This window comes from Scyliorhinus canicula, chromosome 18 (assembly GCF_902713615.1).
Source record: "Scyliorhinus canicula chromosome 18, sScyCan1.1, whole genome shotgun sequence".
Taxonomy (NCBI): domain Eukaryota; kingdom Metazoa; phylum Chordata; class Chondrichthyes; order Carcharhiniformes; family Scyliorhinidae; genus Scyliorhinus; species Scyliorhinus canicula.
The window spans coordinates 116,640,109-116,653,523 of NC_052163.1; the positions used below are offsets into that span (position 1 = coordinate 116,640,109).

General features: G+C 48.5%; 1 protein-coding gene across 3 annotated transcripts in view; it reads right to left on the minus strand.

Moving 5' to 3' along the window:
• Nucleotides 1-13,415, minus strand: part of slc5a5 (solute carrier family 5 member 5) — a 57,916-nt gene that overhangs the window by 23,969 nt on the left and 20,532 nt on the right. For 2 of the 3 annotated variants that reach the window (XM_038777949.1, XM_038777947.1), the window contains 6 exons: nt 9,889-9,940; nt 8,347-8,414; nt 7,285-7,439; nt 3,388-3,528; nt 1,408-1,537; nt 668-756 (listed from right to left, as the gene is read on the minus strand). In XM_038777949.1, the coding sequence (XP_038633877.1) occupies nt 668-756; nt 1,408-1,537; nt 3,388-3,528; nt 7,285-7,439; nt 8,347-8,414; nt 9,889-9,940 (635 nt within the window). The remainder of the gene's footprint in view (nt 1-667; nt 757-1,407; nt 1,538-3,387; nt 3,529-7,284; nt 7,440-8,346; nt 8,415-9,888; nt 9,941-13,415) is intronic. The other variant, XM_038777948.1, reaches the window with a different exon arrangement.

A 13,415-nucleotide genomic window follows, 5' to 3' on the forward strand; every position in this document is an offset into this window, starting at 1 on the left:
CTGGTCAGACCCCATTTGGAGTATTGTGAGCAGTTTTGGACCCCGTATCTAAGGAAGGATGTGCTGGCCTTGGAAAGGGTCCAGAGGAGGTTCACAAGAATGATCCCTGGAATGAACAGCTTGTCGTATGAGCAATGGTTGAGGACTCTGGGTCTGTACTCATTAGAGTTTAGAAGGATTAGGGGGGATCTTATTGAAACTTGCAGGATACTGCGAGGCCTGGATAGTGTGGACGTGGAGAGGATGTTTCCACTTGAAGGAAAAACTAGAAGAAGAGGACACCATCTCAGACTAAAGGGACGATCCTTTAAAACAGAGATGAGGAGGAACGTGCCGACTCTGCACAGACAGTGACCCAAGCCGGGAATCGAACCGGGGTCCCTGGCGCTGTGAAGCAACTGTGCGAACCACTGTGCCGTCGAACGATTGGGTGACTATCCGGGAATTGTCTGCACAACACCATTGCTGGGGCAACACCACCAAGGACAGCAGAGGTTCAAGAAGAATTGGCATCTTCTCAAGGTAACTGGCGATGGTAAACCCAAACCAGCCTTGCCAACATCAGCCACAATGAATTGCAAAACAGACGGACACCGTGAGGCACAAGCAAAACTCTTTCACATATTTTCAAATCATTTTAGCATCCCCTCCAACCCACAGCGAGTACCTCAGTGTCCCACTGAAAGCAGCAGAGAGGAACAATCCGGGAACTCCAGGGTACGTCTGAAATATGTCCAGCACCATGTACGGCATCATCTGAAAGTGGAAAGACAATCTGACAGAAACCAAAACCAAGGATCACAATTTGTCAAAGCGAGCAGCAGCAACTCATATTTCGAGAGTGTCTTTGACGCATTAAAATGCCCCACAGGCTCTTCACAGGAGCATGAATGATCAAAACGTATCAGCGATGTCCACAGGGAGATTGTTAGGGAAGATAAGCAAATACCTTTGATCAAAGGGATGGAATGTTTTGCAGGAGGCGAGTGTGTGAGGGAGGCAGAGACGTATCGGTTGGAAATTCCAGGACCTGGGAGCTGGGCGACAGAAAGCAGTGACAAATGAAATGAAAATCGCTTATCGTCACGAGTAGGCTTCAAATGAAGTTACTGTGAAAAGCCCCGAGTCGTCACATTCCGGCGTCTGTCCGGGGAGGCTGGTACGGGAATCGAACCGTGCTGCTGGCCTGCCTTGGTCTGCTTTAAAAGACAGCGATTTAGCCGAGTGAGCTAAACCAGCCCCTGGGCCAGCATTTTCTTTGCACGACTTAACTTAAAGAAAGTGAGAGTGGGATGGCGGGGCGGGGGAGGGGGTGTGTGATTAGAGAAGACGTTTGGCAGCAGAGTTGGGCGGGGGGTGGGGGGGGGGGGGGGCAGTGGGCGCGACGTTGTTCTGTGTTTGCCTCACCTGATCCGGTGCGGAGACATGCCCGGCTTTGACAGGGTCGCACCCCCTGTACAAGGCAAACATAATAATCCCGCACGCTGCTGCGCTGGTTACTATCACCCACAGACCCAGTTGGTTGACCAAGATGGCCCTGTAAACAAACACAAGCAAGGGGGTGTCAGGCACTCAAAACCTTCCACACTTGACGTGTTCTTCATTTCCCTCTCAAACACGAGGAGACAAAGGGAAATGGAGAGTCACGTTTCATTGAAGAGACAGAATGTTTCCCTCCGCTCCGCCAGGCTTCTAAACCTTAACCCGAGGTAATGGTTGAAAAAGCAGCAAGGATTCTCTCAGAGAATTGAAGGAGAGCGCGGTCCGCTGAGACAGGCAAGAGCTTTTAACGTCTCATTTCCCTTCACTAATTTCAGTGTTCAGTCTTTGTCCGACACTTGTTGCAGAGGTCAAAGGTTATCCCCCTTTAGAAAGCTTCTCCCACACACGGTCCATGACCCTACTCACTGAGAGATCACAAGAAAAGCCACTTAAAGAGGAAAAGCCCTGTCAGCCTTTCAGTGAATCAGTCAGCATTTTATACAGAGACTGGGTAACGCCTGGTGTCACAAGGCAACGTGTTGCTGCTGTTTCCGCTTAAAAGAACAGAAGTAATAGGAGCAGGAGTAGGCCATTCGGCCCCTCGATCCTGCCCCCCCCATATTCAATATGATCAGGACTGATCTGCCTCAACTCCACATTCCCGCCCTACCTCCATTTCCCTCGATTCTCACAGTGCCAGAAATCTACCGACCTCAGTCTCAAACATTCCCAATGAAGGAGCATCCATTGGAAGCCCCCTCCTAACTTTGGGCGCCCTTCCCCCCTCAACATCTTCATGTCTGGTGACCAGTGGACCTTCATTTCCACCCTGACCTCTCCCTCAATGCCCCAATCGTCCTTTAGCAACATCCCACTGCCCCATTCTCCCAGTCTCCTTACTTCTCCGGGGAATCTGTTGAATTTACCTGAAGTCTATGATAATGGGTCAGGAGGATCCCTGTTGGGATTCTTCACTGAAACGTGACTCAGCCTCAACAGCTTTGTTGTGGGGGGAGTCCCAGATTTCCACTCCCCAGTACTTGAGGAACTCTGTTAACGTGTCTTAGGTTTCCTACAAACCGGTTAATCTCAGGAGTGCAGGGGACTTGCCATTCCATTCCCTGAATCACAATCCCAGTTAAAATTCCCAGCTACAGTTCCCGGAGAGAACCCAGAGGAAAAACTGCGGCCGATTCATCTCCTTCTTGTCCCAGAGCCACACAGTTACCACCCAAGCTGAGATTCCTTCTCTTAATTTATTCAGAGGATGTGGCTTCATTACCCATCCCTAATTGCCCTTGAGAAGGTAGTGGCGAGCTGCTTTCATGAACCGCTGCAGCCCCTGAGGTGTAGGTACAGCCACAGTGCTGATAGAGAGGGAGTTCCAGGATTTTGACCCAGCGATAGTGAAGGAACGGCGATGTAATTCCAAGTCAGGATGGTGAGTGACTTGGAGGGGAAATGCCAGCTGATGGTGTTGCTATGTATCTGCTGCTCTGTCCTTCTAGATGGTAGTGGCCGTGGGCTTGGAAGCTGCTGCCTAAGGAGCCTTTGTGAATTGCTGCAGTGCATCTTGTAGATGGTCCACGCTGTTGACCTATTATCTTAACAAATGTGGTTGCTTCCCCATCCAACCTTTCTAGAATTTTCTTCCAATGCACAGGACATCTTTTGTGAAGTCGTGGGATTTTAAAATGCCAACTATGAACTTAAATGTTCAGCCTGCGAAAGAACTGGGGGAAATGAATTTGATTGGCACCAGTTTCCCCTCACAATCTGTTTGATGAGTGTAAGAGGGATCCTCCTGCCACCTCGTACTCCAATATGTATTTTCCTTCACCTCCTCAGCCGAGACAGTCAGCAGCTCCTCTCAGCTCAGTTTGGCTTTTACTCACTCAAACTTACAGTCGTGCTTGAGACTCGGTTTTGCAGGCGACGTAACGTTGGACTTGGGCCTGGTTCACTCCATACATGGACAACCACAGGATAGTTCCCCCGACAACAAATGTCCAGAAGGTGTAGCGTCTCCTAGGATCTGGATCAAAACTGAACAGAGAACTTCCATCAATGAACAATCCAAAAATAAATCAACACAATAGAGTTTTTCAACAGCAACATCAGCTTGGACTGTTACACCCAGTAAGACCATAAGACCAGACTTACTTTCTTTGCACTTTTTAAGGGAAAGGCCAAATCTCCCAGAACAGGATCTCTCTAGGGTTTTTTAATTCATTCATGGGATGCGGACTTTTCAGACTAGGCCAGCGTTCATTGCCCACGCCTAATTGTCCTTGAGGAGGGGGTGGTGAGCCGCCTTCTTGAACCACTGCTGTCCATGTGGTGTAGGTACACCCACAGTGCTGTTAGGAAGGCAGTTGAGGGATTTTGACCCAGCGACAGTGAAGGAATGGTGATAAACTGCCAAGTAAACATGGTGAGTCTTGGAGGGGAGCCTCCAGGTGGTGGTGTTTCCCATGTGCCTGCTGTTCTTGTCCTTCTGGATGGTGAATGACGTGGGTTCAGAAGGTGCTAACTAAGTAGCCTTGGTGAGTTTGTTTCAACCATTCTCAGTGCGCGGGTATCTCTGACAAGGTTGGCGTTTATTGCCCATCCCGAGTTGTCACTTGAGAAGGTGATGGTGAGCCACCTTCTTGAGCCAAGGTCAATTAGGAATGGACAATAAATGCTGATCTTATTGAAACATGTAAGATCCTGAGGGTCCTTGACAAGGTAGATGCTGGGAGGATGTTTCCCACGTGACGGAGGGTCTAGACCGAGTGGACACAGTTTAAAAATACGGGCTTCCCCATTTACGAGGGAGATAAGAATTTTTTCTTTCAGAGGATGGTGACTCATTGGAACTCTCTTCCCCAGAGAGCAGTGGAAGCAGGGTCATTGAATATTTGCAAGGCAGAGTTTGATATATTCTTGACTAACAAGGGAGTGTAAGGTTAGCGGGGATAGGCAGAATGTGGAGTTGAATCACTATCGGGTCCGCAATGGTCTGATTGGATGGTAGAGCCCCTAGTCTCGAGGGGCTGAATGGCCAATTTCTGCTCCTAATTCATATGTTCAAATATGTTCATTCAGACATTTCTCTTTATTTCCACATTGAATTTATTAGTAATTATCCAGGTTCGGACTGAATTGGAAACATTTCTTTTGAAATCTACCCTGTTGAAACATTTGTAATTTAAAGATCACTAAATTCACTTTTAAACATTTGCCTTTCTAATTAAAAAGCCCTAACATTCTCCGACCCCCCGCCGGACCGGAGAAATTCCAGCGCCAGTTTTTCGGCGGGGGGGGGAATCGCGTCACGCCGGTCGGGGGCCGTTGGCAGTGCCCCCCCCCCCGGCTATCCTCCGCTCTGCGATGGGCCGAGTGGCCGCCCGTTTTTGGCCAGTCCCAGCGTAAATCAAACAAGGTCCTTACCGGCGGGACCGGGCTCTGCGGGCGGCCTGCGGGGTCCTCGGGGGGAGGCGTGGGGGGGGGGGGATCTGGCCCCTGGGGGGGGGGGGGGACCCCCACGGTGGCCTGGCCCGCGATCGGGGCCCACCGATCCACGGGCGGGCCTGTGCCGTTGGAGCGCTCTTTTCCCTCCGTGCCGGCCGCTGTAACGGTCCGCCATGGCCGGCGTGGAGAAGAAACCCCCTGCGCATGCGCAGGGATCACACCAGCACATGCTGGCACTCCCGTGCATGTGCCGGCCAGCAGAGGCCCTTCGGCGCTGGTTGGCGCGGCGGCAACCCCGCCAGCGCTGGCCTAGCCCCTGAAGGTGCGGAGGATTCTGTACCTTCCGGGCGGCCCGACACCGGAGTGGTTCACACCATCCCTCGGCGCCGATACGGTCCGCCCCGCTGGATAGAGGAGAATCCCGGCCCATGTCCTTCGGGACTTGTGGGAGGAAACCGGAGCACCCGGAGGAAGCCCACGCAGACACGGAGAGAACGTGCAGACTCCGCACAGACAGTCACCCAAGCCAGGAATCGAACCCGGGTCCCTGGTGCGGTGAAACAACAGTGCTAACCACTGTGCTACCATGCCACCCTAATGATGGCCATGAAACTATTTACCATTGTGATAAAAACCCATCTGGTTCACTAATGCTGTTCAGGGAAGGAAATCTGCTGTCCTTACTTGGTCTGGACTTCAGATCCACAGCAATGTGGCTGACTCTTAACTGCCCTCTGAAATGGTGCGGCAAGCCACTTGACTCATGAGCAATTAAGGATGGGCAATAAATGCTGGCCTTTCCAGTATTGTCCATGCAATTTCTCTGGGCTTTCTAAGAATTTTACACAGTATAAAGGCCAGAACTGTGCATAAAATGCCATGCGTGGTCTGACCAGGGACCTATATAAGTTTAACATGACTTTCAAATGCTGCACTTCGATTAATGAATGCAAATGCTTTGTTGACTCAGAGCAAGGGATGCTACCCACTGCACCACAAGACCTTCCTTTTCAATCCATTCAGCTTTTTGTTCTGTAAGGTGCAGTTGGTGTTTGTATTTTTCTACCAAAGTTCATCAACTTTCATCAGTCTATCTTCAACTTAATTTACCACTTAACTGCTCTTGTCTTCAAGTTTCTTTCTGTCTCCTAACATTATGTTGTATTCTTCCTCAGTGTTACCTATAGCACCCAGTTTGGTATCATTTGTAAATGTTGTTGCTGAGTTATTTATTCTTATCATTTGATTGTTGTGCTTTCCAGCTTCTTTCAATCTGAATAACTCCACTTTCCTGTTACATGACTATGGGGAAAAGGTAGAGGAGGCGGAACTAATAACGTTGTTCTTGCAGAAGATGGCAGGTCATGATGGGCTGAATGGCCTTCTTTCTGTCCTGTAACCATTCGATGACACAAATTTCTCGTCAGTTTGTTCTGGGTCAATTATTTGACCCCTGAAACGGCAGACCCTGACCGTATTGTGTGGGAATTTATCACTTGCTTGAGGGACTGCAGGTTTCCTGGGTAAGTTGGTTGCCTTCAAATCTTGAAAAGAGCAAATTAATCAAATCAATTCTTCAAAGAAAAGCACCCAGTGCCAGAAGAGGATTGTTTGCAGCAACTTCTCCCCTAACCTTTGAGTTCTGCACCAGTCAAGGAGTGGATACATTGGCTTATTATGGGCCAGGGTTTAGAGAACCCCAAAGTGTATCATGGAGTTCACCTGACCCACAACTTTTAATAGATTGTGGTATGGGGAGCACACGGTTCACTCTACAGGTATGGTGCAAACAGAGCTTTACAGTACTTTTAAATTAAAACAATGTTTATTCTATGAACTCAAGTTAACCTTTTAAAAACATAATGAACATCTTAGCAACCATCAATTCAAATTCAACCCCCAGAGACTACAACGCTAAGTAATCCTTAATAACTTCCCAAATAACACCCAGAAGACAAAAGAAACACCTTTTAACAGAAACACATCAGGTTTACGTTCACTACTGAGAACATTTATAATTCTGAATTCACCAAATGATCAAGAGATAGTCTTTTCATGGCAGAGAGATCAAAGGTGCACCTGCTTGGTCTGGCTTCAGCTCCAACACGGAAAACGAAACTTAAACACACCCTGCAGCAAACAGCTTAAAACGAAAGTATAAAGCTGACAGACAGCCCAGCTCCACCCACACTCTGACATCACTGCAGTCATATGAGCAGCCAAACATTTCTTAAAGCGACATTCTCACGACAGGCTCAGTAAGGCTCAGTGACGATGGAGATTTGGGATTCACTGGGGTGAAAGGTGCGCCATTGAGGAACATCGATAGCAAAGACATTTTCTTACTCTCCAAAATTGATCCTGGACCCATTGTATGCAGTCTCCAAAACTCTTTCAGTTCCTCCAACTAAATAGATTCCCCGGATCATGATAGCAATGAATCCAGACATCATTGTGATGATCTGAAAGACATCAGTCCAGATGACAGCTTTCAACCCTCCCTGGAAACACAGGAGTGAAAATCATTAAACAAGGAAACATGGCGAGGGACAAAGTAACACCTCTCCAAACCTCGACAGCTGTGAGAGTTCAGCATCAGTAAAAACTATTGAAAACCGTTTCCATCGGCAGAAGGGTCGGTAACTTGACGACATGAAGTTTAAACTATTGGAAGGAAAGCCAGAGGGGAAAGATACAGTAGGTTTTATTTATGATCTGGAATGTGCTGCCTGAAAGAGCGGCAGAAGCAGATACAATCGTAATTTTTCACAAAGGAATTGGAGAAACGCTCATCATAGAATCGTAGAGTTTTCAGTGTAGTAGGAGGCCATTCGGCCCATTGAGCCTACACCAGCCCTTGGAAAGAGCACCCTGCTTAAGCTCAGACTTCTACCCTATCCCCGTAACCCAGTAACCCAGCCTATCCTTTTGGACACTGAGGGCCAATTTGGCGCGGCCAATCCACCTAGCCCGCACATCTTTGGACTGTGGGACGAAACCGGAGCGTCCGGAGGAAACCCAGGCAGACACGGGGAGAACGTGCAGACTCCGCACAGGCAGTGACCCAGCGGGGAAATCGAACCTGGAACCCTGGAGCTGCAAAGCACCAGTGCTAACCACGTGCCACCCGCTTGGAGGGGAGCAAATTGCAAGGTTCCATGGAAAGTGCGGAAAGATACATCCAATAGTCATATCACAGTAACGGGTGTTAATTTAGAATCCATTGTGCGATTGGTTGAGGAATAGACGATGCTGCTTCCTTTACAGACTATCTGGAGGGAGCCTGTATCGTACAGAGTCAACCATGAAGGAACCGGGTTATACCAGAATCTAAAAGTGTGAGCATTGTAGAATATCAGGATTTGTAACAGGGCGCTAGTCATTTCTGAATCAATGTTCTGTACTCACCACGGTGGTGTAGAATGTGCAGATGATTCCAGTGGACAACAGAGATGCCCAGATGTTCAGGCCAGTAACTGAAAGACAACAAACCACATCAGGATAATATGATACCACATATTAATGGTTCCACAAAGTCCATTAAACAAAACATCCTTGTAGAGAACCTTGCAGATAACGGCCTTCCATTCCAGATTTTTTAAAAATGCATTTCTGGGTGTCACTGGCTGAGACAACATTTGTTGCCATCCTAATTGCCCATTGAGAAGGTGGATGTGAGCCGCCTTCTTGAACTGCTGCAGTCCATGTGGTGTAGGTATACCCGCAGTGCTGTTAGGGAGGGAATTCCAGGATTCTGACCTAGTGAAGGAAAGGCGATGGTTGGGGGGATTTGCCCGCCCAGTGTTGCGAGCGGGAGGGGGTGGATTCATTGGGAAATCCCATTGTCTGCGGCGGGATCAGAAAATCCTGCTGCCGGCCAACGATTTGGAGGTGTTCCCAAGTGTCTGCTGCCTTGTCCTTCGACACGGTAGTGGCCGTGGGTTTGGAAGCTGCTCTCTGAAAACACTTGCTGAGTTCCTGCTGTGCATCTTGTCGATGATGCAAACTGCTGCCCCCGTTTGTCGGTGGTGGAAGAAATGAATGTTTGCGGAAGAGGTGCCAATCAAATGGACTGCTTTTTCCTGGATGGCATTGAGCTTCTTAAGTGTTGTTGGAGCTGTCATTCCAGCTTTGTTCCCTTAAAGATGGAAATTACCCTTGTAAAAGTCAATCTCAAGTAAAAGCCGACCAATTAACTTAATGGCTTACAAGTTTGTACTTTTTCAGATATAAAGTCAGCATTTATTTTTCAGGCATCAAAGCCAAAGAACATTCCTCGAGATGTTTTGGTTAGTTTAGGATGCTGAAATCCTCAGCGTATACAATCCGAATTCCAAATGCGGAAGTCACATATCGGCATTGAAGAGCAAGAGAGTGGTTACCGCTTGTTAATTTCACGAATTGTGTTTGTTTTTGCCATTTTGACTGAAATTGTTGGTTTTTAGGGTGCGATTCTCTGGCCCGGCGCGGTGGACAGGCTTTGGGGGGGTGGGTGACGGTCAGGAGGTGAGTTACTCGCCGTATGATTCCTAGCCTTTGACCTGCCCTGGTAGCCACAGTATTAATGTGGCTAGTCCAGTTCAGTTTCTGATCAATTCTAACCCCCCAGGATGTTGGTTGTGGGGGATTCAGCGATGATAATGACTTTGAATGTCAAAGGGATTGGATTTGTGTCACAGTTTCCATTTATAAAGCACCTTTAACGTATATTGGACAGAAGACGATGCTGAGACATAGGAGATATTGGAGGGGTGATCAGAAATCTTGGTGAAAAAGATAGGCTCTGTGGTGGGTCTTAGAGGAGGATAGGGAGGTCTAAAGAGGTGGAGGGAGTTTAGGGCAGATACTCCAAACTAACACCAGCTGATTAGAAAAGGGTTTGAACTGCCCAGTCCAGCTCGCACGTAATTGCAATTCTACAAAAAGGGAAACAAAAGATTGGCTACTTGCCTTGGTTTAGTATTAGTGATGGTGCATAAATGACGATCCCAGTGTACAGGACCTACAGTGTTAATCAGAACATCAAGAATCAATCAATGGAGTTACAGGGCAAAGATTGGTCTTTCAACAGATTAACAAATGTGCAGTCCTGTTAAGCAGGAGCTTGTTTTAAGAACATGGAGAGAAAATGGCATTTGGTAGAAATGGCAGCACGGTGGCATAGTGGTTAGCACTGCTGCCTCACAGCACCGGGGACCCGGGTCGATTCCGGCGTTGGGTGACTGTCCGTGCGGAGTTTGCACTTTTCCCCGTGTCTGCATGGGTTCCGTCTGTGCACGCCGGTTTCCTCCCACAGTTCAAAGGTGTGCAGGTTAGGTGGATTGGCCATGATAAAATCGACACTTAGTGTCTGAAGGGACTGGTGGGGTTATGGGGATAGGGTGGGGTGCTCTTTCAGAGGGTCGGTGCAGACTCGATGGGCCCAATGGCCTCCTTCTGCACTGTAGGGATTCTATGATTCCATTGCTGGACTAGTGACCCAGAGATGAGGGCGGGGATTCTCTGTTGTGTGTCCGCCCCTCTGCCGCTGCTAGCGAGGTTGGGGAACCTTGCGCTTGACCAAATATCCCATTTACTGCAGGTGGACCGGGGAATCCGGCTGCTGTTAAGGCACCGAGGATCCAGCCCCTGGTCAAATGATGCATGAAACATAAATTCAAACCTCACTTTAGCAGCTGGTGGAATTGAAATTTGATTAAATAAACCTGGATTAAAATCCTCGTTGCTCCTTTCAGTAATAGTGACCATGAAGCTATCTGATTATTTTTTAAAAACCTACTGGCATCAATAACTTATTTTAGGGAAAAAAAAGGAGGGGGGATGGTGCAGTGCCATTCTTGCTGGATTAGTAATCCTGAGACCCAGGGTAATTCTCTGGGGGGGCACGGTTCGAACCCCACCACAGAAGATAATTAAATTTGAATTCACCAGATGACCATTATTGTCGTAAAGAGCCATCTGGTTCACTAATGTCCTTTAGCCAAGGAAATCTGTGTCCTCACCTGGACTGGTCTACATGGGACCCTCTGAAATGGCTTAGCAAGCCTTTCAGTTGAAGGGCATTTAGGGACGGGCAATAAATGTCAGCCAGCAACGCACAGGTCCCATGAATGAATGAAAATAAAATCTACTCAACCGAGAAGTAACTCCAGACTCACAGCAATATGGTTGACTCTTAACTACTTTCTGAAATTGCCTAGAAAGCCACTTTATTATATTCAAGGGCAAATCATAGATCATAGAATTTACAATGCAGAAGGAGGCCATTCGGCCCATCGAGTCTGCACCGGCTCTTGGAAAGAGCACCCTACCCAAGCCCACACCTCCACCCTATCCCCATAACCCAGTAACCCCACCCAACACTAAGGGCAATTTTGGACACTAAGGGCAATTTAGCATGGCCAATCCACCTAACCTGCACATCTTTGGACTGTGGGAGGAAACCGGAGCACCCGGAGGAAACCCACGCACACACGGGGAGGATGTGCAGACTCCGCACAGGTGGGATGGGATGGGCAACATGTGATGACCTTGCCAGTGACAGCCACATCCTATGAATAAATAAATCAGCGATGAGAAAGAGGCCATGAAGCTTTATCATTGCAAAACTCAGCTTTCTGTTCCCACCTAACGGGATCAGGGGCAGTCCCCTTCTCAGCCTCTATTCATCCACTGCGTCAATATTCTTCAAACTTGTGCTTCCCTATCCCGCTGTGGGGAAGAGTTTGCCTTCTGTTCCCACGCTCCCGGAGCATCACAGCTGAGAACGGAATTTCACAACGGGAAGACTTTGGGCAGGAACCGGATTGTAACCAGTTTGTGACGCTTGTGCAAAGCTCTGCGGTTCTGGTAACTTCACGGCCCGTTCTGTGGCCTGTTTGCCCCAGGGACAGGACAGCATTTAGACCACGCTGGTAAGTAGAAGGTGACATTTGCACCACACAAATGCCAGGCAATGGGCGGACTTTTCGGCCAGAAATTCTAAGTGCGGCCTATGGCGGGAAACGATGTGCGATTCCTGTCAGGTTGATTGGCACGATCCAGATTGAATTCCACCCACACTTAGAGATTGTTCTGGAGCGAGTGGTGATTTGCACCATGGGCCCTGAAGGAGGCGGCAAGGCTGGATCCTCAGAGGCAGAGGCGTCGTTTTTAAAGGGCGTCCCTATTTCAGAATAACACCACTGCAGCCCACCAGAATCGCTGGCAAGCTGCCCCCTCCCAATTACTGGCAAAGACCACCCCCCATTCACTGCCAAGGCTCCCCTTCCGAATCATTGGCAAGGCCACCCCCACCCCCCCTACAATCGCTGGCAAGGGCCATCTTCGAAGGGAAGGCAAAGCGGTGGCGCGTCCGTTAGGATCGGCGAGTAGAGGGTGCAATCTCACTGTGACCCCAAAAGCAGAGGTCACTGCTGCCCATCAGGAAGCCGAAGCTTCTGCAGCAGCGTGGGTTCAACAGGTCACCAGCCTACCGCCCCCTCTGAGAGAGGCCCTGCTTACCGGGACCGGCAGCCCCCAAACACTCAGGGAGCGATAGAAGGGCAGGCATCTAGGCAAATCTCTGAAGACTGTAAGAAAAATTGGGTAATAATAGTAGAGATTTCAACTTCCCCAATTTTAATTGGGATAGTCAAAGAGTGAAATGCTTAGAGAGGGCAGAACTGATAAAATGCATCCAGAAGAGCTTTTTATGCCAATACTTAAATAATCCTACAAGGGAGGAGGAGATGCTGGATCTAGTTTTAGGGAATGAAGCCGTACAAGTGGATTAAGTTTCAGTGGGGGAGCATTTTGGAAACAGTGACCATAAATCAGTTGAATTTATGGTGGTTAAGGAAAGGGACAAAGATAGACCGGAAATTAATGTTCTTAATTGGGAAAGGGTCAATTTTAATAAATAAGACACAATCTGTACAAAGTTAGCTGGGAGCAGCTACCTGTAGGAAAATCTACATCAGAACAGTGGGATTCATTCAAAAAGGAAATAGAGAGAGTACATGGCCAATACGTTGCCATGATAGTCAAGTGTGGGGCTGATTTGGTGAACCCATAGCAGAATGTCGCTCACTTGGCGGGGGGAACTGCCAATTGCGGGGTGGCCTTGCCAGTGATTAGTCACAGAGTTTTACAACACAGAAAGAGGCCCTTCGGCCCACCACGTCCATGCTGACCATCAAGCACGTACCTATTCTAATCCCATTTTCCAGCACTTGCTCTGTCGCCTTGTTTGCAAAGGCATTTCAAATGCTGATCTAAATGCTTTTTGAATGCTGTGAGGGTTCCCGCCTCTACTACCCTTCCAGGCCGAGAGTTCCAGATTCCAACCATCCTCTGGGCGAAAAAGCTTTTCCTCACATCTCGTCTAAACCTCCTGCCCATTACCTTAAATCCATGCCCCTGGTATTGACCCCTCCACTAAGGGGAAAAGTACCTTTCTGTCCATTTTCTCTATGTAACCTCATAATTTTATACAC